The sequence below is a fragment of the Phoenix dactylifera genome, chromosome 10, assembly GCF_051530095.1.
Source record: "Phoenix dactylifera cultivar Ajwa chromosome 10, Ajwa_hap1_PhDact_Kaust_v1.1, whole genome shotgun sequence".
NCBI classification, from domain to species: domain Eukaryota; kingdom Viridiplantae; phylum Streptophyta; class Magnoliopsida; order Arecales; family Arecaceae; genus Phoenix; species Phoenix dactylifera.
The window spans coordinates 20,410,272-20,436,013 of record NC_143199.1 but is presented as its reverse complement, the minus strand read 5'-3'; the positions used below and the strand labels follow the sequence as shown (position 1 = coordinate 20,436,013).

Here is a 25,742-nt window from a genome sequence, read left to right as displayed (position 1 = left end):
GTTTGTATTTTCCAAGTTCTTTAGTTAATGTTTGATTTTCTGCTTTTAAATCATTTAGTTCTTTTGTGAGATCCTTGTTTAAGATTTGTTTATGGTTTTTAAGTTCTGAAAGTTCCTTAGTTAGTTTTTCATTATCTTTCGTTAAGTTGTTAGTCTTTTTAATTAAGAGTTGGTTGCTTGTCTTAAGTTCTAGATTTTCTTTGGTAAGATTATCTTTATCCTTAATTAATGAATCATGCTTATGAATGTAAGTTTGGTTAGTTACTTTTAGTTCTCTGTTTTTAACATTTATATTCTTATATTCAATCATTAATTCATTAAACGCATCATAAAGTTCATCAAATGTAAAATCAAAATGCGTATCGGAGGTTACCTCGTTTTCGTTGGCCATGAAGCAGAAATTGGCCTTCTCTTCTTGTTCTTCATCTGATGATGAAGATGATGCGTCGGAGTCCGATAGGGTGGTGACAAGGGCTTTCTTCTTCTTCTTGTACTTGCTGCCCTTCTTTAGTAAGGGACACTCAGCTCTGATGTGTCCCGGCTTTTTGCACTCATAGCACCCAATCCCCTCATTTTCTCTTTCCTTACCTTTGTCCTTGCGGTAGAAATTTGAGGGGCCTCTCCTTTGATGATAGGACTTCTTGTGGTTGATGAATTTCTTGAACTTGCGCACAAGAAGTGCCTCACCACCATCTTCCTCATCTTCTTCTTCTTCACTACTGCTACTGCAAGATAAGTCTTTGTTAGATGAAGTAGATTTTAAAGCTATTACCTTTTTCTTATGGGAGGACTCTTCCTCGTTGTGTTGTTTCATGGTGAGCTCGTGCGTCATAAGGGATCCAAGAAGCTCCTCAAGTGGTAGCTTGTTCAAGTCCTTGGCTTCTTGGATTGCCGTCACTTTAGCTTCCCACGACCTTGGTAGACACCGAAGGATTTTCCTGACAAGCTCACTGTTAGTATAGTTCTTGCCAAGGCTTTTTAGGCCATTGACAATATCAGTAAACCTAGTGAACATGCATGTGATTGTTTCATTTGAATCCATTTTAAATAGTTCATATTTATGAACCAAGATGTTTATTTTGGATTCCTTGACTTGATTCGTGCCCTCATGGGTCACTTCAAGTCTGTCCCAAATTTCTTTTGCAGAAATACAAGTTGAAACCCTATTGAATTCATTATGGTCTAAGGCACAATAAAACACATTCATAGCTTTAGAGTTTAATTGTGCCTTCCTCATGTCATGTTCATCCCAATCCTTTTCTAATTTGGGTACCTTAACACCCTCTACATATGTGGATGGGATGTATGGGCCATTCACTACAATGGTCCACATCTCATAGTCTTGGGCTTGGATGAATATTCTCATCCTAGCCTTCCAGTATGAGTAGTCGGATCCATTGAAGAAAGGGGGTCTTTGGGTGGACTGACCCTCAATGTGAGAAGATCCAAATGGGGTTGTCATTTTGATCTTTTAACTCTTGAGTGGAAGAGTTTTTGGCTCTGATACCACTTGTTGCCCAGATAGACAACCCAAGAGGGGGGGGGGGGTGAATTGGGTTTTAAATTAATTTGGATAATTAAAACGTTATGGATGATTAATTAAAAACTATTGCAAGTTATTTAATTAGTGCTAAGTGCTGTGAGTGATGTGAGAGGAAGAAGAGAAGAGACAATCCAATGCAAACACAGAGTTTTATAGTGGTTCGGAGCTACCCCTTGCTCCTACGTCCACTCCCCAAGTCTCTCTTGGGAATTCACTATAACCCCCTTGGATTACAGGCGGTTGTTTTGCAAGCTCACAACCAAACTTGTTGTTTTACGAGCTCACAACGAACTCGGTCGGTTTTCCCAGGCTCACCGACTAGAACCAACCCCGATTGTTTTTCCGGGCTCACAATCAAATCCTTTCACACGTTGGTTTTAACTTGGCTCACCAACCAACCTTAATCCCCTTGATTCAATCCCCCGATTGAACCAAGTAAATACAGTGTGTAAAAGAAAATAGAAAAACAGCTTCTCAAAAAGCAGATAAAAAATAATATGAACAATAAATGAAGTTAAGAAGCCTCAAACGCTTTTAGATCAGAGATGAGGAATGGCTTCTTGAACTTCTGGTCTCCTCTTGAAAGAGTGGTCGACTTGAATGCGGGAGGAGGAAGCTTTTAATGTTGAGAAGATGTAGTTGGATGCAGTTATTGCAGATCTTCCCTCTTTTTGTTGAAGAACAAGTTGCAGAGTTGAAAGCTTGAATGCTTGGAGTGGAATGGTTGTTCTCTACCTTGCTACAGTCTTCTGTGGCTATTTAAGCCAACCCCCACGGAAACTAGCCGTTACACTGCTTTTTCTGTCCGTTCTGCACACTCTGCGCAGCCTGACAATATGACCGTTGGTGGGTTGGAGTCGACTCGCGCGATCAGGAGTCGACTCGGCTGTAGCGGGAGTCGACTCAAGCTTTTCCGGAGTCGACTCGGCAACTGTTCCAAATTTGAATTAAAGTTGCCGTCACGACTGGGAGTCGACTCGTCTTGACCCGGAGTCGACTCGCCAACTTCTGGAGCTGACCTGGCAATTTTGGAGTCGGCTCATCCACTGAAGTCCGTGGATCCAATTTTGAATTTTGTCCACTTGAGTCGACTCGACTGTCCTTGGAGTCGACTCGAATCTCAGAGCCCGAACTCCCGATTCTCTGTCTTTTGGCTCATCCAGTCTTGGAGTCGACTCGAACTTCCTTGGAGTCGACTCGGCTCTCAGTTTCCGAAAGTTGGTCTTCTGCCTTTTGACGTGAAGCTTGTCTTGGAGTCGACTCGAGCTGTCTGGGAGTCGACTCGAGTCTCAGAGGCAGTAACATGGTTTTCTGTCTGTCGATGGTCGCACAGTCTCGGAGTCGACTCGCGTATTGCGGGAGTCGACTCGAATCTCAGAGTCCATAAAATGCTCTCTGACCTTTTCTTTGTGTACCGCTGAGAGTCGACTCTTGCTTTCTCTGGAGTCGACTTGCCAACTATCGGAGTCGACTCGCGTTCCACTGGAGTCGACTCGAATCTCAGACTCGAAAACTGCTCTCTGACTTTTCTTTGTGTACCTCTTGGAGTCGACTCTTACTACCCTGGAGTCGACTCGTTGAACATTGGAGTCGACTCGCGCACTTCAGGAGTCGACTCGTTGACAGGTTCTGAGATGAGGCTTTCTGTTCTTCTTTCTGTTTTCAGTCGGAGTCGACTCGTACTAGTCTGGAGTCGACTCGAGCTCGTGCCAGTGAACTTGATACGCTTGGAGTCGACTCGTGATACTCGGGAGTCGACTCGAGTCTTAGACTTTGGTTCAGCAGACTTCTTAACTTATCCAAAATACTATGAACCAAATCTAGAGACACTTGGACAGGATTTTCACTGAAACACTCAATTGAATTCATTAGTAATCACAAGATATACTCAAATGCTTTGAGCTCATCAAAATCAAATGGGGTTTTAATCAATCACTCCACATTTAGCAATCCACCCGAGGATCGAAGCCAACTCAGAAATAATAAGCTCGGGGATAAACATCTACCCGACAGCAGAAATCCACTCGAAGGTCAAGGCTGACTCGCGATTTAGAAATCCATCCGAGGGCCGAAGCCAACTTGGAAATAACAAGCTCGGGGATAAACATCTACCCGAAAGCAGGAATCCACTCGAGGGCCGAGGCCGACTCGAGATATATAAATCCACCTGAGGGCCGAAGCCAACTCGAAAATAATAAGCTCGAGGATAAACATCTATCCGAGAGTAGAAATCCACTCGAGGGCCGAGGCCGACTCGAGATTTAGAAATCCACCCAAGGGCCAAAGCCAACTCAGGAATAATAAGCTCAGGGATAAACATCTACCCGAGAGCAAAAATCCACTCGAGGGGCGAGGCCGACTCGAGATTTAGAAATCTACCCGAGGGCCAAAGCCAACTCGAAAATAATAATCTCGGGGATAAACATCTATCCGAGAGCAGAAATTTACTCAAGGGTCGAGCCTAACTCGAGATTTAGAAATCCATCCAAGGGCCGAAGCCAACTCGGAAATAATAAGCTCGGGTATAAACATCTACCCAAGAGTAGAAATCCACTCGAGGATCAAGGCCGACTCAAGATTTAAAAATCCACCCGAGGGTCGAAGCAAACTCGAGAATAATAAGCTCGGGGATAAACATCTACCCGAGAGCAGAAAAAAACTCGAAGGCCGAGGCTGACTTGAGATTTAGAAATCCAACCGAGGGCCGAAACGAACTCAGAAATAATAAACTCGGGGATAAATATCTACCCGAGAACAGAAATCCACTCAAGGGTCGAGGCCGACTCGAGATTTAGAAATTCACCCGAGGGCCAAAGCCAATTCGGAAATAATAAGCTCGGGGATAAACGTCTACCCGAGGACGGCGAGGCTTAAACAGACCCTGCCATTGCCCTCCTACTAAGATAGGAGGCGCATTTGCAGAATCTTGCGGACGGAGGTGCCCTTCCTCGGCTCCCTGTTGACACCACAAGGCATCCCGAGCTGGGCTCAAAGAATGACTTTATAGATGCCCCCTACTCAGATCAGGGGCGTGCTTGTAGAATCCTGCGGATGGGGGTGCTCTTTCTTGGCTCTCCGTTGACGCCGCAGGGCATCACGAGCCGAGCTCAAAGGATGACTTTGTAGATGCCCCCCACTCAGATCAGGAACGTGCTCGTAGAATCCTGCGGACGGGGATGCTCTTCCTCGGCTCCCCGTTGATGCCGCAAGGCATCCCGAGCCGAGCTCAAAGGATGACTTTGTAGATGGCCCCAACTCAGATCAGGGGCGTGCTTGCAAAATCCTGCGGACGGGGGTGCTCTTCCTCGGCTCCCCATTGACGCTGTAGGGCATCCCGAGCTGTGGAGTGATTGATTATAACCCTATTTGATTTTGATGAGCTCAAAGCATTTGAGTATATCTTATGTTTACTAATGAATTCAATCTAGTGTTTCAGTGAAATTTTTGTAAATTTATGGTTAAGTGTCTCTAGATTTGGTTCAAGACATTTTGGATAAGTTAAGAAGTCAATTTGAACCAAAGTCTGAGACTCGAGTCAACTCCGGGAGATTACGAGTCGACTCCAAGCGTATCAGAAGCACTGGCACAGGCTCGAGTCGACTCCTGCACATTACGAGTCGACTCCGACTGAGAACAGACAGATGAACAGAAAGATCCAACTCAAAACCTGTCAACGAGTCGACTCCTGAAGAACACGAGTCGACTCCGATACTGCCGAGTCGACTCCAGGGTAGTACGAGTCGACCCCAGGGAGTTACAGACAGAAAGACAGAGAAGTTATTTTGGACCCTGAGAGCCGAGTCGACTCCTAAGAAACTCGAGTCGACTCTGATGGTTGGCAGGTCGACTCCAAAGGAAGCGAGAGCCGACTCCCAGTGTGATAAAAGGCAAAAGTCAGAGAGCAACTTTCGGACACTGAGAGCCGAGTCGACTCCCGCAAAGTTCGAGTCGACTCCAAGGAAGCGCTACCCCAAAAAGACAGAAGACTATTTTTCGGATACTGAGAGCCGAGTCGACTCCGAAACAGTTCGAGTCGACTCCAGGACGACACGAGTCAAAAGACAGAAGATCGGGAGTTCGGACTCTGAGCGCCGAGTCGACTCCCAGAATTTTCGAGTCGACTCGAGTGAGCAAAGTTGAAGAATACATCTATGGATTCCTTGGAATGAGTCGACTCCAAAAGTGCCAGGTCAGCTCCAGACTTTGGGGAGTCGACTCCGGGTTAAGTCGAGTCGACTGCCAGTCGAGAAGAGCACTTTAATTCAAATCCGAAACAGTTGCCGAGCCGACTCCAGAAAAGCATGAGTCGACTCCTGCTGCAGCCGAGTCGACTCCAGATCGCGCGAGTCGACTCCGATTCCAACGGAAACATTGTCCGGATGTGCAGAATGTGCAGAACGGCTAGAAGATTGTGTCTAACGGCTAGTTTCCATGGGGAATGGCTTAAATAGCCACAGAGAACTGTAGCAAGGTAGTGAAGCGACATTCCATTCAAAGAAAACAAGAAATCTTCATCTACCAAAGGATTTCAAAGGAAAAAAAGGAAGAGGGCCATTAACTCCATTCAACCAACTCTTCCCAGCATTAAAGGAGTCTCCTTCAGTCTTCAAGTCTTCAAGACATTCAAGAGGAGACCCCGAGTTCCAGAAGCCCTCCCTTACATCTTCATAAATTTGTTTGAGGGCTCTTAACTTCTCTCTTATTTATATCGCTGTATATCTGCTTGTTTAGAAGCTTTATTTTTCTGTTTGTCTTTGTTCAAACCGTTTGTTCCTTACTTGATTCAATCAGGGGATTGAATCAAGGGTGTAAAGGTTTGTTGGTGAGCCTAGGTTGAAACCAACGTGTAAGGGTTTGATTGTGAGCCTGGAAAAATAATCGGGTGGTTCTAGTCGGTGAGCCTGGAAAAACCGACCGAGTTCGTTGTGATCTCGCAAAACAACAAGTTAGGTTGTGAGCTTGTAAAACAACCGGCTGTAATCCGAGGGGTTATAGTGAATTCCCAAGTGAGGCTTGGGGAGTGGACGTAGGAGCAAGGGTTAGCTCCGAACCACTATAAATTTCTTGTGTTTGTGATTGCTTTGTTGTCTCTTACCTTCATTTCATTCACTGCACATAGCATCTAATTAATCAACTTGCAAAAAGTATTAATTAGTTATCCACAAACATTTTAATTGTAATAATTATTTTAAAACCCAATTCACCCCCCCCCCCTCTTGGATTGTCTATCTGGGCAACAAGTGGTATCAGAGCCGGAACTCTATTACTCAAAGAGTAAAAGATCAAAATGACAACCCCACATGGATCTATTCGGACCAACTAGAACCACAAGTCTAGGAGGAAATAAATATGGTCTAGTTATTGTAGATGACTTTTCTAGATATACTTGGGTCATGTTCTTAGCGCATAAAGATCAAGCATTTTCAATATTTAAGAAGTTTCATAAGGAAGTAACAAATGCTAGAGATACTTCAGTCATAGCCATTAGAAGTGATCATGGAACAAAATTTGAAAATCATCTATTTGATGAATTTTGCCATAAAAAGGGAATAACTCATAATTTTTCTGCACCTAGAACACCACAACAAAATGGAGTTGTAGAAAGAAAAAATAGAACCCTAGAGGAAATGGCTAGAACTATGCTATGTGAAAGTAACCTCCCTAAGTACTTTTGGGGAGAAGCCATTAATACCTCATGTCATATATTAAATAGAGTTTTATTGAGACCCATTATAAAGAAAACACCTTATGAACTTTGGAAAAATAGAAAATCAAAAGTAAACTATTTTCATGTCTTTGGATGTAGGTGTTTTGTTCATAATAATGGAAAAAATAATCTAGGTAAATTTGACTCTAAATCTGATGAGGGTATATTTTTGGGGTATTCTACAACTAGTAAAGCCTATAGAGTTTTTAATTAAAGAACCCTTGTTATTGAAGAATCTATACATGTTGTTTTTGATGATTCTAGTGATATCTCTTCTAGCAAGAGAGTTGATCTTGATGATGATGCTGAAATTCTTGAAGAAAAGATTGATGAGATGACATTACAAGAAGATGAACAAAAATTAATTGGAAATGCATCATCAAGCCAAGAGGCTATTGTGGATCATGGGCTGACTAAGGCTTGGAGGTATGCTCATGGGCATCCTAAGGAATTAATTTTAGATGATCCATCTCAACCTGTTAGGACTAGAGCATCTCTTAGGAACTTAAATAATCATCTAGCTTTTGTCTCACATTTTGAACCCAAACACATAGAAGAAGCTGAAAAAGATGTAAATTGGATAAATGCAATGCAAGAAGAACTAAACCAATTTACTAGAAACAAGGTATGGAACCTAGTTGAACGACCCTCTGAATATTCAATTATAGGTACCAAATGGATATATAAAAATAAACTTGATGAAAATGGAATTGTAATTAGGAATAAGGCTAGACTAGTAGCAAAGGGCTATAATCAAGAAAAAGGTATAGATTTTGATGAAACCTTTGCTCCTGTAGCTAGACTTGAGGCAATTAGATTATTACTAGCATTCGCATGCTCTAAGGATTTCAAATTATTTCAAACAGATGTAAAAAGTGCATTTTTGAATGGGTATATTAATGAGGAGGTGTATGTAGAACAACCTCCTGGTTTTGAAAATCATCAATACCCTAATCATGTGTACAAATTGAACAAAGCACTTTATGGTTTGAAACAAGCATCTAGAGCATGGTATGAAAGACTTAGCAAATTTCTACTAGATCATGAGTTCTCTAGGAGAAATGTAGATACAACACTGTTTTTAAAGAAGAAAAATAAAGAAATGTTAGTAGTGCAGATTTATGTTGATGATATTATTTTCGGTGCTACTAACAATCGCCTCTGCGAAGAATTTGCTGACTAGATGCAGAGTAAGTTTGAAATAAGCATGATGGGAGAGCTGAACTATTTCCTCGGGCTTCAAATCAAACAATCTGAAGAAGGGATCTTCATCAATCAAGCTAAATACATCAAGGAGATGCTTAAGAAGTTTGATATGGAGGGAAACAAGTCAATCAGCACACCCATGAGCTCATCATGCAAACTCGACCAAGATGAATCAGGTAAATCTGTAGATCAAAAGATGTATAGAGGTATGATAGGATCTTTATTGTATCTCACTGCAAGTAGACCTGATATCATGTTTAGTGTATGCATGTGTGCTAGATATCAGTCTAATCCAAAGAAATCTCATCTAATTGCAGTCAAGAGAATATTTAAATACCTAATAGGAACAAAAAATATAGGTTTATGGTATTCTAAAGAATCTAGCCTGAACTTAATAGGATACACAGATTCAGACTTTGCTAGTTGTAAACTTGATAGAAAAAGCACCAGCGGGTCATGTCAATTCTTAGGAGAAAATTTAATCTCATGGTTTAGCAAGAAACAAAACTCGGTTGCATTATCTACTACTGAAGCTGAATATGTTGCTGCCGGGAGTTGTTGTGCTCAAATCATGTGGATTAAACAACAACTTGAAGACTATGGCATTAAACAAGACAAAATTTCCATTAATTGTGATAATACAAGTGCCATTAATCTAATTAAAAATCCAATTCAGCATTCAAGAACTAAACATATTGAGATAGACATCACTTTATAAGAGATCATGTACTGAATGGTGATGTGACACTTCAATTTGTTTGCACTGATGATCAATTAGCTGATATCTTCACAAAACCCTTGAGTGAAGAGAGATTTAGTGTGCTTAGGAGAGGATTAGGAGTGATTGATCCATCCTAGTGATGTTCTCTTCTAGTTCATTGATTTTGATGATTAGGTTGTGTTAAATATAGAGTCTCTCATCGATGATTATCAAATCAGATCATAAACTTAGTGATTATCCCTTGTTTGGCACGAAAATAGCATGATTTTTAGGTGTGTGCCAGAGTTCGAGTCGACTCGGATACGTTTCAGAGTCGGCTCATGAGGGGGAGTCGACTCGCACACAGATGGGAGTCGACTCGAGGTCGATGGCAGCATAGGGGGAGTCGACTCGCGCATATTTTGGAGTCGACTCGAGGTCGAGTCGACTCGCGACTTACTGGAGTCGACTCGCGGTCGGGAATCCGATGTTTTAACCCTAATCGAAGCGTTTATTCAATACTTCTATTCACCGCCTCCACTGTTCACAAACCCTAGAGCCGTCTCCTACCTCGTCTCCGACCTCCATTAGGAATTTTTCGTCGAGTTTCTTCCGACTCCTCGTGTCCTTTCCCTTTTCTAGGTCTACTATGCCTCGTAAGGTAGTTGTTCCGAGCCGGAAGAGGCCTCAATCCGCGAGCGGCGCCGAGCGACGGTCCAAGGCTCGGAATGAACCCGTGAGGCCACAACCTCCGGTTCCTTCCCCGCCGAGGCCGGTTCCCTCGCGCCCGTGCGCCGGGAAGGCGGTCTCCACCGGGAGATATGTCAACTTCGACTATCTCTCCCGGGAAGGCTTCACTATAGGGCATAGGTTGAAGGCCCAAGGACTAGAGTTCTTTTGCTCCCTAGATCTCCCCACTTACCCAGGGCTAGTTAGGGAGTTTTATGGGACAGTGTCTATGGGTAATGGTGGAATACAGGGAACCGTAGCGGGTGTCCCTTTATTCATTTCAGAGGATTTTATAGCACAAATCCTACATCTTCCCCAAGTAGGGGTATTTCCTACTCACCCGGCCGATAGGACTGAGGCCCTTACGGCCATATTAGGGAGTCCACCCCAGTCCCCACTAGATGAGGTGTCCGCTAGTTCACTATCAGTTGAAATGCGGCTCCTCTTGAGTATTATTTCTAGGACCCTGTTTCCTAAGACCGGCCACTTTGACTTTGTATCCGAGAGGGACCTAGCCCTCATGTATTACATTCTCCAAGATACCCCAATTAACTTCCCTAAGCTGATCTACAAATACCTATGTGAGCCACTAGACAAACCTAGGCTCACCCTTCCATATGGGATGTTGTATACCCTGATTCTTAGGGAGTCCGAGGTCCCCATTTCTGAGGGGGAACCCTCTCGCGCACTGCGATGGACAGATCGCATGGGTGAGGGAACCCTTCACAGGATGGGATTTGATAAGGTTGAGGGAGTCTGGGTTCGGAAACCATCCTCTTCCACACCTACTGCACCTACTACTCGACACTCCCCCAGTCCTGATCATGATTCTGACTTTCCCACCTATCCCTCTACCTCAGCACCATCCACCTCAGCCGGACCCTCCTCTTCAGCACCACCCACTCAGCCGATAGAAGTCCGGATCTCTCCTGAGCAGCTCCGGGAGTTGCGGCAGGAGATCGTATGGGATCTTCGGGACGACCTACTGAGGGAGCTCCGAGGTCCAGCCACTGCCCCCTCTTCTGCATTGGTTCCCTCATTATCAGCCGTGACCGAGATGACGGCTCATCTGAGGGAGGAGATCTACAATGTCAGAAGCCTTATACAAGCCCAATTCTCAAACATGAGTGATGTCACAAGCAACACACGAAAGATGCGAGATGACATCCGACACGACATGGGCAGCCAGAGTCAGGGGGCCGAGCGTCTGGCGAATGTGTTGATCGCCAAGTTGGACACACTTCAGGAGAGTCTGACTGAGCTCTCCTCGATCCACAGTAGAGCCACCTCGGCGATTATCACGCAGCTAGGGAACATCACAAATGGGGTCAGTCTACTCATGGAACAATCAAGACTGAGCAAGGGAGCCACATCCTCCTCGAAGAAACCCTAGCCCGCTTTTTCATTTTGACATGTATTTATTGCTTTACTCTTTGTACCTACATCTACATCAATACAATGAGTAGACAATTTTCTTCAATATTGTACAAATTTAATCTCTAATTGCTTGTGTGATGTGCTTTCTTCCTTTTTGCTATGATGACAAAAAGGGGGAGAAAATAGACATGTAAAGGAAATCAATGAAAAAAACAATAAAAAGCAAACTTTTAAAACACACAATAATTTGTTCTTAGTGGATTCGATACCTCGAGGCTCATTATCTCTCTGTTGGGGCTCCTAACGGAGTAATCTCCAGAATCTATTCAAGGGATATTCGGAGATTAGTTGAATCATATTCAAGAACAAATTGGCAGATTTTTCCTCTAAAAATCGAAAATTTAAGTTCAAAAGCTTCAATACACTAAAAGAAATTTCAGAGAATCAAAACAAAGTTGAATGCATGTGTTGAGGGAGAGAATCTGAAATTTCAGGAAAGCAAACTCATTAAATATATATAAGCCAAACAATTGATTGCATGACATGAAGGCTTATATAATTCCAAATGAAAGGAGGAGCTTTAACTTCGAAATTTACTGTTTCACACCTTTCAGTTTTGGATAAATTAAAATAACTAGACACTTGAATTCATTTTAAAATTTTACTATAGATCTCCTTGTTTGTTGAGCAATTCACTTTACATATACTCAATGTTTTGTCATCATCAAAAAGGGGGAGATTGTGGACTGATTGATTATAACCCTATTTGATTTTGATGAGCTCAAAGCATTTGAGTATATCTTATGTTTACTAATGAATTCAATCTAGTGTTTCAGTGAAATTCTTGTAAATTTATGGTTAAGTGTCTCTAGATTTGGTTCAAGACATTTTGGATAAGTTAAGAAGTCAATTTGAACCAAAGTCTGAGACTTAAGTCGACTCCGGGAGATTACGAGTCGACTCCAAGCGTATCAGAAGCACTGGCACAGGCTCGAGTCGACTCCTGCACATTACGAGTCGACTCCGACTGAGAACAGACAGACGAACAGAAAGATCCAACTCAAAACCTATCAACGAGTCGACTCATGAAGAACGCGAGTCGACTCCGATACTGCCGAGTCGACTCCAGGGTAGTACGAGTCGACCCCAGGGAGTTATAGACAGAAAGACAGAGAAGTTATTTTGGACCCTGAGAGCCGAGTCGACTCCTGAGGAACTCGAGTCGACTCCGATGGTTGGCAGGTCGACTCCAAAGGAAGCGAGAGCCGACTCCCAGTGTGATACAAGGCAAAAGTCAGAGAGCAACTTTCGGACACTAAGAGCCGAGTCGACTCCCGCAAAGTCCGAGTCGACTCCAAGGCAGCGCTACCCCAAAAAGACAGAAGACTGTTTTTTGGATACTGAGAGCCGAGTCGACTCCGAAACAGTTCGAGTCGACTCCAGGACGGCACGAGTCAAAAGACAGAAGATCGGGAGTTCGGACTCTGAGCGCCGAGTCGACTCCCAGAATTTTCGAGTCGACTCGAGTGAGCAAAGTTGAAGAATACATCTATGGATTCCTTGGAATGAGTCGACTCCAAAAGTGCCAGGTCAGCTCCAGACTTTAGGGAGTCGACTCCGGGTTAAGTCGAGTCGACTCCTAGTCGAGAAGAGCACTTTAATTCAAATCCGGAACAGTTGCCGAGCCGACTCCAGAAAAGCATGAGTCGACTCCTGTTGCAGCCGAGTCGACTCCAGATCGCGCGAGTCGACTCCGATCCCAACGGAAACATTGTCAGGATGTGCAGAATGTGTAGAACGGCTAGAAGATTGTGTCTAACGGTTAGTTTCCGTGGGGAATGGCTTAAATAGCCACAGAGAACTGTAGCAAGGTAGTGAAGCGACATTCCATTCAAAGAAAACAAGAAATCTTCATCTACCAAAGGATTTCAAAGGAAAAGAAGAAAGAGGGCCATTAACTCCATTCAACCAACTCTTTCCAGCATTAAAGGAGTCTCCTTCAGTCTTCAAGTCTTCAAGACATTCAAGAGGAGACCCCGAGTTCCAGAAGCCCTCCCTTACATCTTCATAAATTTGTTTGAGGGCTCTTAACTTCTCTCTTATTTATATCGCTGTATATCTGCTTGTTTAGAAGCTTTATTTTTCTGTTTGTCTTTGTTCAAACCGTTTGTTCCTTACTTGATTCAATCAGGGGATTGAATCAAGGGTGTAAAGGTTTGTTGGTGAGCCTAGGTTGAAACCAACGTGTAAGGGTTTGATTGTGAGCCCGGAAAAACAATCGGGTGGTTCTAGTCGGTGAGCCTGGAAAAACCGACCGAGTTCGTTGTGATTTCGCAAAACAACAAGTTAGGTTGTGAGCTTGTAAAACAACCGGCTGTAATCCGAGGGGTTATAGTGAATTCCCAAGTGAGGCTTGGGGAGTAGACGTAGGAGCAAGGGTTAGCTCCGAACCACTATAAATTTCTTGTGTTTGTGATTGCTTTATTGTCTCTTACCTTCATTTCATTCACTGCACATAGCATCTAATTAATCAACTTGCAAAAAGTATTAATTAGTTATCCACAAACATTTTAATTGTAATAATTATTTTAAAACCTAATTCACCCCCCCCTCTTGGGTTGTCTATCTGGGCAACACGAGCCAAGCTCAAAGGATGACTTTGTAGATGCCCCCCACTCAGATCAGGGACATGCTCGTAGAATCCTACGGATGGGGGTGCTCTTCCTCGGCTCCCCATTGATGCCGCAGGACATTCCGATCCGAGCTCAAAGGATGACTTTGTAGATGGCCCCTACTCAGATCAGGGATGTGCTCGTAGAATCCTGCGAATGGGGGTGCTCTTTTTCAGCTTCCCGTTGACGCCGCAGGGCATCCTGAGCCGAGCTCCAAGGATGACTTTGTAGATGGAACCTGCAGTCATGAGACTCTTGGGCTCTCGCTGAGTCCTGCAGGGCGCCCCGAGGCCAGCTCTGGGGGTGACTTTATAAAGTTGTCGGCATATAACTCGCGCTGCCAGGACATCAAACATGCGTCGAGCTTCCTAGGACACTTCAGAGACGCCTGGGAAAAATTCTGGAAGATAACTTCATTAGATTATGGTCTGGAGGAGTAAGCCTTGACCTGAAGGAGGCTAAGGTCCTTCCTTGGGGGAGTAATTTACATCTGGGGTCACCAGACTCGGGCCGGTGATTTTGGCCTCTTCTCGGCCCCTTGGAACTAGGGAGGCATCAACGTGTGAGACTCATAGACGGGGTATTGGTAATACCTGCAATGAGATGCCCGTCGTCGGGTCCTTCAAATGGCTCCAAAGTCTGCCCATCGAGCTTCGCTCTGCCGGTTGACCCGCCGACGAATCGGCTCAGAAGGCCTTGGCGGACGATCACTTTGATTTTGTCACGGAGCTGATAGCAATCCTTCGTGTCGTCGCCGTGATCCCTATGGAAGAGGCAGTATTTGCCTAAATGCTTCCGTGACTTGGATGGTCGCATCTTCGGAGGAGATTGGAGGTAGTCGGAGCCCTCAATTTTTGTGAGAATTTCGGCCCGGGAGGACGTAAGAGGGGTATACTCCTTAAAACTTTGGTGGAAGAGATATCTCCCAAACTTCCGAGGGGACCTACTCCTCGATCTATAACACTCCTCATGGAGTTCCTCGATCTATAACACTCCTCATGGAGTTCCGCGACCTGATCCCAGAGCATTTGGATTTGTCGCCCCGCTTCCTCGATCTTCCTGTCGAGTTCAGTGGTTGATGAAACTCCAGCCGGATAAAGGGTTTGAATAACCACAGCCAGGGTTTGGACTTGCTGGGCGAGCAAATAAAACTGTTATGGCTGGATTTGAGAAGTTTGGTCTGCCAGGACGTGCGATGCAGGAGGTGAACTTTGGAGAGAGAAGTCGGGCGCTGATTCCCGGTTGCTTGACACGTTTGGGGCCCCTTGGCTCATTATTCTTATAGTCACGACTCAGTCCCTTCCTCTAGCACTAGAAATGTTGTGGTTCAAATTTGGCCTGAGGGTGACCATGCCGGTGGAGTCGAGGGAGCCGCCGATGGTTGGAAGGAGAAGACGGAAGCCACCTCCTGCACGATGGCTGCGGACCTGCACAAAGACTCACCGGTGTTTTTGGTGAGGGCCCTTCGACGATCAAGTTAGAGTGGGACAAATTTGATCTAGCCAAAAGTCCCTTAGAAGTTATCTGACCGAGCTATTTATAGTCTCGGTGGAGTGGCCTAGGTGGCAGAGGCACTATCAGCCCTCATCATGAGGGAGCGTGGCTCTGAGCCGGATGGCGCGCATCTTAGGCTGGCTGGTGACGTACAGTACTGCCTGTTCTTGAGAACGATAGGATGTTGACAGTTACGGCAGGGTATGGCCGGAGTAGTAAAGGTGTCGTCTGATTGTTAGAGGCCGGTTATTGAGACGTGACACGGTAGTGTTGTGAAGTACGGCTGTCACGCCCCGAGCCCGAGGCGCGGCAGACGCCGCACGCCCGCACGGCGGGCCGCACGGGTGCGCAAGGCAGCAGATCATATCAAAGCAGATACAGATATTTAAAGATGACATAATTATTTAAATTGTTCTAAAGTGGTCTTACAAAATTTTAAAATAGCATATGCCAACATAATTCAAATGTCCAAACTAATCTAACAAAAATGCCAATAATCGAAGAACTCGTCAGAAAATCTAACGCACTCCCCAATCCCGTGCGATCAAGCCTCTGGATCTGAAAAACAGAGAAAATAAAATAATGAGCTACACTAGCCCAGTAAGCAACAAAATACCCCAAAGTGGGGTCAGAGCATATCAGGTCAAAATACAGGATGATGTCTGGAATAAATCACAAATATCATTGTTTTGTTGTTTTCAAAATTTATTATCTTTTTTCCGAAAACTCTGATACCAGAATCTCAACATGATAGGCTACGACCACGTAACCCAGTGGCATGGGTTGCATAGAGTGCCAGAAACCACTATTGTTAGTCACCGGTGGCAACGGTGTCCAGAAACCACTATTCTAATCACCGATGGCGCGGTGTCGAAATCGGTTCCTCACAGATTACAAGTCGACAGGTCCAACGTATAATCCCCATTGGCGGGGCCAGAACAGAACAGAATAGATCATAGCCATGCTGAGAATGCATATATATAAAAATAGATTTCATAAACTGTACAGTCATATTTCACGGATTTCAGAGCATATAACATGATTTTCAAATAAAATCTAACATGCCAGACCCATTTTACTAAATACAAAATATATTTCAAAATTTAATCCAGTAATAATTATTTTACCAAATAATTTAGAAAAATGCACTTTGAAGCATTAAGTTACTTACCTCTTCTCGCTTAATTCCTACTTCAGATAGGCGGATCAGGTTCACCTATTTAAATTTAATTAATTCTTCGTTAATATCAGAATTAAGCAAAATCCAAAAATAATACTATTGGACACGGCCCAATAGGGCCCAGAGTTGGCCCATAATGGACATGGCCCGATAGGCCCATATCGGACACGACCCAATGGGCCCGTATAGACTCAGCCAAATAGGGCCCCTAAGGTTGGCTTCTAATTGGTTCATTTATGCAATAAAATTTATTGCAGGGACTAATACTTAATTTACAGGGTACTATTTTATAAAGTTCGAGTGGGCTAAATAAAATATAGTTGGGGACCTTTATGTAATAAATCTTTCCTATAGGGATCAAATACAAATTACAGAAGACCCTTTTGTGAAATAACATAATGTCAAGGGCTTATCTGCAAAATTTCATTTATTGGCCAAATGGGTTCGGATTTCGGGTTCCGGGTTTCGGATCCGGGTTCGGGTTCCGGGCTCGGATCTGAATAGGGCCCAAGTTGGGTTTCGGATTTTCTTCCCCCTCTTCTCTCTTTTTTTTTTTTTAATAACTGGGCCCAAGTCGGGCCCGCCGTGAACTGGGCCCAAGTCGGGCCCACAGAGGTACAACCCAACTGGGCCCATCCGGACTGGATTGGGCCCAAGTTGGGCCTGCAATGGATAAGGCCCAACGGGCCCAGTTTGGCCCGTGATGGGCCTCCTTCTTCCCCAAACTCCCCCATGGGCAGGGGAGTTGTATGCCGAGAGGAGGGAGAGGGGAGAGGGGAAGGGGCTGGCTGGGTGGCCGGAGGCCACCCCTCGGTCGACGGCCAGCCGGCCGCTGCGGCGGCTAACGGGGAGGAAGAAGACTGAGAGGGATCTCGGTTTGGGGTCGAAACAGGGGGAAGTCAAGTGTGTTCCGGCTAGATCAAGAGCAACAGAGGGCTTACTGGCGGTGGTAGAGGTGGCGGATCTCGGCCGAGGGAGGCTCGGTCCGGTGTCAAGCGGCGGCGGCGGCGGCGTTCCGACGGCCAAAATAGATCGAGAATAGTGGACCCGGGTGGTGATGGTGGTGGACCGGTGGCACGCCAGCCACTTGGGAGGCAAGAGGAACGAGAGGGAGAGGAGAAAGAGCAGAGGAGGACGAGGAGACGGAGGAGAGGGAGGAGGGCTCGGGTGATCTCCAGTGGTGGAGGAATGGGGATTTTATTGCCCCACTTTGACAGCTTTCCACCGCAAAAATCGCGGCGGTCGAGCGCGATCTGCGGCCGTGGTCGGCCGCAGTGTGACCGGAGGGGGGTTGCCGTGGGATACCCGCGGCGCCCTTGCCCTATTCATTCCCGGAGGAGCCGGAGAGGATCGCCATCGCGATCCTCTGTTCCGGCTCTTCCCAAAAGAGGAGTCGGACTGAAGTCGGCTGGGACTGCCGACTTCAGTCCGTATCTCACAACGGCCACGTAGGTGGGCGTAGGCCCACACATGGGTGCGGTTGTTGGCAAGGCTGAACCCGTTAAGTAGTGCGTCATGCATCTGACGAGGTCGGCTTAGCGGATGCGGGGAGTAGCCCGACTTCTCGGATTCCGAGGTGTGCTCGGTGGAGCGCCCCGAGCTCGAGGGTCGGGGCATGCTGCTGGGGTAGGGGCCCAGAGTTTGGTCTGGGCGGGTTGGCGAATGTCTGGAGGCACCCCGATCTTAGTCGGAGGAGTCGGCGAATATCTGAAGTTGATGGAGCTTTCGGCGAAGTTCCGAAGACGAGCTGACCCTGGGCCGAAGTGAAGATTCGGCTGATTGTCGTTGACGTTTACTGGGCCGAAACTGGGCGGCCTTTTAATTATGGGCTGGATGATCCATTTTTCCTCCTATCAACTAGCATATATGGAAATCCTTTGATGCGTCAATTACCCTAGCTTGAAGAATTCGGTTCATGACAAATTGATGTGGGGTACCACAAATCCTATGATTGTAAGAATTGAAGACCATATGGCGGTAGGAATTGGAGTAGAATATATCAGCTCAATGCTAGTCTTCTTTCAGGATGACGGCATCTAGCTCGCAGGATGATGGCTTTCTCTAATTGTAGATATTGAAGGAAAACCTCATCAGGAGTCTCCAGTTGATAGCTTAGCCTTTATGTCAGTTCTTAGGCCATGATGGTATCTTGCCATGCAGTGTTCATCGTTATCGGCATCCCACACCTTGTAGTTAATTCATTGAATTGCTTCGTGTATTTAGGAACAACCACATTATCCTGCTTAAGTTGTAGAAGCTTTTTATAAATTTGATTGCGATAATTACAGAGAATTTCTAGGTTAAGAGAAATCTTTAATTACAACTATATAAAGAAGAATTTTCATATTGAATTAATGTCTAAAGAGAGGGGTTTTATGCAAAACTTGCACTGTACCTTCCACTGGCTATTTCTACGGTCTCAAGCATGCCCGTGCTACAAAGGATACTTTATCTTTTCCCTCTATGGACCATTAATTTTGTTGTTAAGGACCATAAATTGTTTGTATAATTTTTTGGAGAATAATTATGGAAAAATTTGACATAAATGTCAATCTCTTCCAGGATATCAAAATTTACGCTATTATAGTAATTTACCATTTATAACATGGATTTGAATAATTAACAATTAAAAATGCTAAAAAATTTGAGAAAACTAATTAGCAAAATTTTGGGCGATATACCAATCTATACCTGTTTCTTTGCTGATATATCAATATATACTAGTTTATATCGTTATAGATAATATGAGCAAAAATATAATTATATTATAGAGGTTTTTGCATAAATACCCTTCTAAATATCAAATTTTGCATGAATACCCTTTCAAAATTAATATTTACATGTATACCATCATAATACAAAAGTTTTGCTATTCTATCCTTTTTTTTATTCTTATTTTTACATATATACACACATTATCTAATGCCGTTAAAAAATTAACGGTTTCAAATTAAAATGACTAAAATAACCTTAATGAGTAGTTGTGCAAAAAGAAATATTTATTAGGCAATCATGATGGGAGACAAAAAAGTAATTTTAAAATTCTATTTTATTTTTAATTAAAATAAATATGTTTTTTTATTAACGGTGTTGAAAGAACCGTTATATTAGGGGCATTTGTGCAAAAATAATGTTTTATGAGGGTAGATAAATAAATATAAATTTTAAGAGGGTATTCATGCAAATTTGAATTTTTAGAAGGGTATTCATGCAAAAATTTACCATTTATAACATGGATTTACCATTTATAACATGGATTTGAATAATTAACAAATAAAAATACTAAAAAAATTGAGAAAACTAATTTGAAAAATTTTGGGCGATACATCAATCTATACCGGTTTCTTTGCTGATATATCAATATATACTAGTTTATATCGTTATAGATAATATGAGCAAAAATATAATTTTATTATATAAGCAAGTAATTGTTACCAATCATCGCAGTGTATTGCGGTGGGTCATCACTGAGACGGGTGCAGGATGAATGAAACCCATACTCACGCGTCTCGATGATTGGTGGTGTGCATCAGCATGGTTGTGCACATAGTGTACACAAATTTTCTACAGAATCAAGTGGTTGTGATTAATAACATGTAGAGCTATGTGGTGCATGCGGTGTAGGATATAATTTATCTTATTTGGGGTATGGGGGGAGAGGTAGGTGTAGCGGTTGGTGGTGGGGTTTAGAATATTGATGGCTGAGTACCATCTATTAAGATTTCTAACTTATTTGTTGGCAAGTTATAATCAGATATTACTGGCTTATTTGTTTGAAATCTAAATTTATCTTTATGTATAAACTTTAATTTTGTTATCTGGTGTTGGCTTAAGCACTCACCGTGACATGTATGCGTATGCATGCACCAATGAAACAAAAAAGAGAAACAAAACTCACAAAACTGTCTAAAATTCAGAACATATACAGAAATATTAAGAAAACCATAAATTACCAAAATATGTTAAAGATATGTTATCTAAATATGGTATATCTATGATGCAAGAATACGGGTATTTTGAAATGTAAATACCATGTAAATCTTATTATCCCCGATTTAAAGAAGTACGCATTTGAATCCAGGATAAAGTCTTAAAAATTCAAGAAAATCATGTAATAATTATCAAACTAAGTGGACTTTTTTTGTCATATTATTTTCTCATTGTTTTTTTTAAAAAAATTCAAACTAATTGGACTCTTCCTAAAAATGTCATAGAAAATTGAATATACAATATCAAAAATTTTAAAAAATCATAGAAAACTGAACCATGCAAATCTCCTTTTAGAGCTTTTAGAAAAGTACTGAAATACCAAGTAAATCACATCCTTGAAGAGAAGTAAATCTTATTATTGTTACCATAATGAGGAATATCGGTATTTTAAAATTTAAATACCAACTAAATCTTATTATTTTCCTTTTAGTGAGAAAACTAAATTTTCTCCAAAATCTAAGAAAATGACAAAGAAAATTGTAAAAAACTCATGCATACAGAAAATTTGAAAGAATCAAAATTATCTAAATATATATGTTTAAATATGTTAGAAATATCATCAAGCTGTTTAAAGTTACCGTGCAGCTAATTATTTTTATTATCATTATTTTGCCCCTCGACTTTTTTGGTGGACCTGTGCCACTCTCTTAGATTCTTACCCTTGAAAAAGAACGAAGATTTTGGCTCTCCTTTCACAGTCTTACACCTAGAAAAAGAGGAGAAAAGACGCACAGAAAAATATCCAAAACAGACAAAGTTTGGACCGCACGTTTCACCTTTTCTTTGGAAGGCAAACTAGTAGCGACTGGTTCTTGACCATCCTTTAAGCTTCACTTTTAACCAATTCCTGCAAGAGTACTGCAAAAGATTCTACACAATACAATAAAGTCACAGAGATTTCACTGCCACGAGAATCCAGTAGAGAGAGAGAAATATGGAGAAGAGCAGGATTCTTGTGGTAGGGGGAACTGGATACTTGGGGAGGAGGATTGTGAGAGCAAGCTTGGATGATGGACATCCTACCCATGTACTCTACCGGCGGGAGATTGGTGTGGACATCGACAAGATCCAAATTCTCATGTCGTTCAAGAAGCAAGGTGCTCACCTTGTCGAGGGCTCCTTCTCTGATCACCGAAGCCTTGTGGATGCCGTAAAACAAGTAGATGCAGTCATATGTGCCATCTCTGGCGTGCACATCAGGAGCCACCAAATTCTCCTTCAGCTCAAGCTTGTGGACGCAATAAAAGAGGCTAGAAACATCAAGGTATGATCCCTGAAAGTGTTTTAGGGATAAAAGGTATCACCATGCTTGTGGATGCACATCTGTTGTCATCACTTTTTATATTTCAAGAAAAAACCATTTGTTTATTCAGCTCAAGTGATCTTGTTATTGTAATGGTGGTGGCGATGGTGATAGCGGCTCCTCATGATGGTCATAAGTTCTACATTCTCTGCATTTTCTTATGTTTGTCAAAGAAAGAAAGAAAAAAAAAGCTAACAAATCAGCTGGCTAATTTCTTTCTTGATAAGTGATGTGAACGCAACAAAACCTAACTGCAGATTGTTTATTTAATATAAAAATTGCGGAGGCCTTGGATTATCTCTCTCTCTATATATAATAGTAAAATTGGAAGGAAAAACATTTTACCTGGATGCTCTCATCTGGTTCTGAAAAGCTGTGTTGAATATATATTTATGCTAGATATATATCGGGTATTTGGATACATACAATGTTTTGCAGATGCTCTTTTTAATGATTAATGGAGAGTTGGCTCTTCCAATAATAAGTTTGACCCTTCATTTTGATGGTAGAAGTAAAATTCCTTTTAATGACTAACAGAAATGTAGGTATTAAAATTGCTTGGCAAAATATTTTTTTTTAAATTCTTAAGTTATTTGAAAATTTTGAATCTGATTTTCGTATCCATATCTTTGCAAGACTGCTTAAATTAGTGATGTATGCAAGAATTATCAAGATCGATGTGTATATGTATATAGCAATTATATAGACTCATATGGTACCTAGGCATTTTCTGGTAAGCAAAAGCTAGGCTTTGCCTGTCAAAATTGCTACGTTTTTTCTGATGAGAAGGAAGACTTACCCACCCAGATTTATTAATAGGAAAACTATGTACATAAGTAAGAGGTTCCAGTGGGGGGTGGCTTGGACCTTGCTGAGGGAGCCTGCTGAGAGTTGCCCAGCCCTGAAAGAAAGATAACATTAAGAGAGAGAGAGAGAGAGAGAGAGAGAGAGAGAGGGAGGGAGCCAGAAAGATAACATTAAGAGAGAGAGAGAGAGAGAGAGGGAGAGAGACAGGGATCCATTCGATAGAAGATGAGTCTCATACATGTCTTCGACTTGAAGACTACGTGACGTACGTTAGGTTTTGTGGTTTTGGTTTGCTGGGAGCATTTCTATTTGAAGATGCTGAAACTTTGCTTCTTTTACGTTGTTGAGCACTCTGTTGTGTTCCACTTTCAACTTGAGGGCCCTCGCCAGCTTTGAAATCAAAATTGCTTACATTGGACTCTAAAATATGACATGACACCTATATTATCTTGAGAAATCATACAATTACTCAAATATAACCTTAATCTTGCTTCTATGTATGAATTTATATAATGGCGTGGTGGAGAAATTTTGAAGAGTAAAATTTCAAATTACAGTTGCATCACTGGCTTCTTTAAATATTTCTCAACGAGTGCACCATGCCACACAAACTTATACTCCAAATTATAAATCCATTCTGAGCTCAATTGAGATTTTAGACACATATATATATTTACACAACATATTTTGCAGCGCTTCCTGCCCTCAGAGTTTGGGATGGATCCTGCAAGGATGGGTCATGCAATAGCCCCCGGAAGAGTGACGTTTGATGACAAAATGGTGGTGAGAAAGGCCATAGAGGATGCTGCAATCCCCTTCACCTACGTCTCTGCTAGTTGTTTTGCAGGTTACTTTGTTGGAGGCCTGTGCCAACCAGGGAATATTGTTCCATCTAGAGACAGTGTCTGCCTGCTTGGAGATGGAAATGTGAAAGGTATGGTGGTTGGTCCCCCCACCCTTATTTTTTTTTCTAAGGTGTGCCCTCTTACAAGGAGACGAACGGGCCACGGATTAGGTGGTTTCGTATGTGGCTAATCATGCTAGAAGGCTCTTTGGGTTGAAGAAAAAAACTGCCTACAGCACTCCGAGATTTGCTATTTTTTTTATCTTTTTTGGTGTGTATGATCCGCTCTAGCAAAAAAAAAAAAAAAAAAAGAGGTGTGTCATCTTATGCATAAAGATCTAGAATTCTTTGTGGTGTGCGTCTAATACAACGCTTGATGGCTGCCATTAGGAGATGGATGGCCGTCTTTCTTTTGATAGTCGTATACGATGCGTAAGGGCACCTTGTTTGATAGCTGTCCATCTCCTAATGGCAGCCATCAAGCGCTGCACTGAACTCTATAGTGCAAACTACATACCACTGAGGATCCATGTCCATGCATAACGAGGGGTATACCGTTTTTTTTAATGTTCTTAAATTTTCAGTATAGAAGTTACAAATTTTCACTGAGAAAAAAGGCTTATAAAACAAACCTCAAACCTCAAAACTGAGATTTCTGGTTGAGGATTCTTTAATATCCATTTGATTTTGTGGCAGCAATTTTTGTGGACGAGGATGACATAGCAATGTACACCATCAAGACAATCGACGACCCCCGCATGCTCAACAAAACGCTATACATCCGGCCACCAGAAAACATCCTCTCACAAAGGGAGGTAGTTGAGGCATGGGAGGAGCTCATTGGCAAAAAACTAAGCAAGAGCAGTATTTCAGTGGATGACTTTCTCACTAACCTCAAAGGTAGGATTAGGATTAAATTAACAGAAATCAGAAGTTGCTATAATGCTATGATTTTACTGATGACAATATAGTAATGAAAAAAAAACGACTTTAGTGATTAAGCCATCAAATCACCAGCACAATAAGCGGCTGGACTCTAAGATATACTGAAACTCATAAACAATAGAATTCAATAGACAATCAGACAGCGGTTGGGCATCTCAATTAGGCATCAGTATTAGTAATTATTCGACATGGACTTCATATGAGTAACCATCGTTCAGTGTGATAATAATTCCTAAATTAGAGCAACGGAGTTTGTACTACTACTTAGTTGCAGGCTTGCACCTATGGTATTTGATTGCTAGTATCATTCCTGTGCCTTGCATAAATTATAGCTTGCCTTCTCTACCCACCTTTTCAGGTCAAGACTATGCTTCACAGGTAGGACTTGGGCATTACTACCATGTTTTGTATGAAGGTTGCTTGACAAATTTCGAGATAGGAGATGAAGGGGAAGAGGCTTCTCAGTTGTACCCAGAGGTCACGTACACTCGAGTGAAAGATTACCTTAAACAATATGTGTAACATGAAGGCTGTCATGCTATTGGACATTATACCAAATTGTAATGAACAGGTCAAGTCATCATTGGTAGTGATCATGAATATGTCTCTTGGAGTTTCCAAGTATTGTCTACCGAAATTCCATGTAGCCTAATTAATAGCTATATCTTTTGGGATGGTAGAGTGCATTAGTAAGGGGACACCAGTTAAGGGACAACATGTAACTGTATAAGTCCTTTTAAAGTCATCTTTAATGGTTTAAGAAGTGATGTAATGAGAAGTAACATGATAATTATCCTTTTCTCTCCACCTCTATATCCAATAGAGTGATACTAGAATTTATTCATTTCCAATGGCCATAACGTAGAAGTATAAGAGCCATGAGGGTCATAAATGGTTAACGATAAGGAGAGCAGTCTAAAAATCTAAGTTTTATTATACATAAGTTTTTCAGAAAAGTGTATGGTCAACCAGACATAAGTACTCTGAAAATTTGTCACTTTTTTATTGTCAACTAAACATGCCAAAAGTATTTTTTTAGGCATTTTTTTTTAAAATGGGAATATCAGAGCTGATCATTCGCCCGTTTAGTCCCCTATTTTATTTGCATTTTATTTCCTTTTATTTTTGAGTTTGTTTGCATTTTTATTATTGTAGGACTTTATTTGTGTATTTTGGGCTTGTTGGAAATTATTTTGTGTAAGGGGGTTTTATGTTAATTGTTCTTATTTGGGCCCTATATATAGA

At 42.4% G+C, this 25,742-nt stretch overlaps 1 protein-coding gene across 1 annotated transcript; it reads left to right on the top strand.

Annotated features, from left to right (window-relative positions):
* The first annotated feature begins 20,263 nt into the window (after positions 1-20,263).
* LOC103698420 (bifunctional pinoresinol-lariciresinol reductase-like) lies at positions 20,264-25,118 on the top strand. Its single transcript, XM_008780430.4, has 4 exons — positions 20,264-21,862; positions 23,402-23,642; positions 24,249-24,452; positions 24,856-25,118. Exons 1-4 carry the CDS (start codon positions 21,533-21,535, stop codon positions 25,017-25,019), a joined length of 939 nt encoding a protein of 312 aa, XP_008778652.1. The 5' UTR covers positions 20,264-21,532; the 3' UTR covers positions 25,020-25,118.
* Positions 25,119-25,742: the final 624 nt, after the last annotated feature.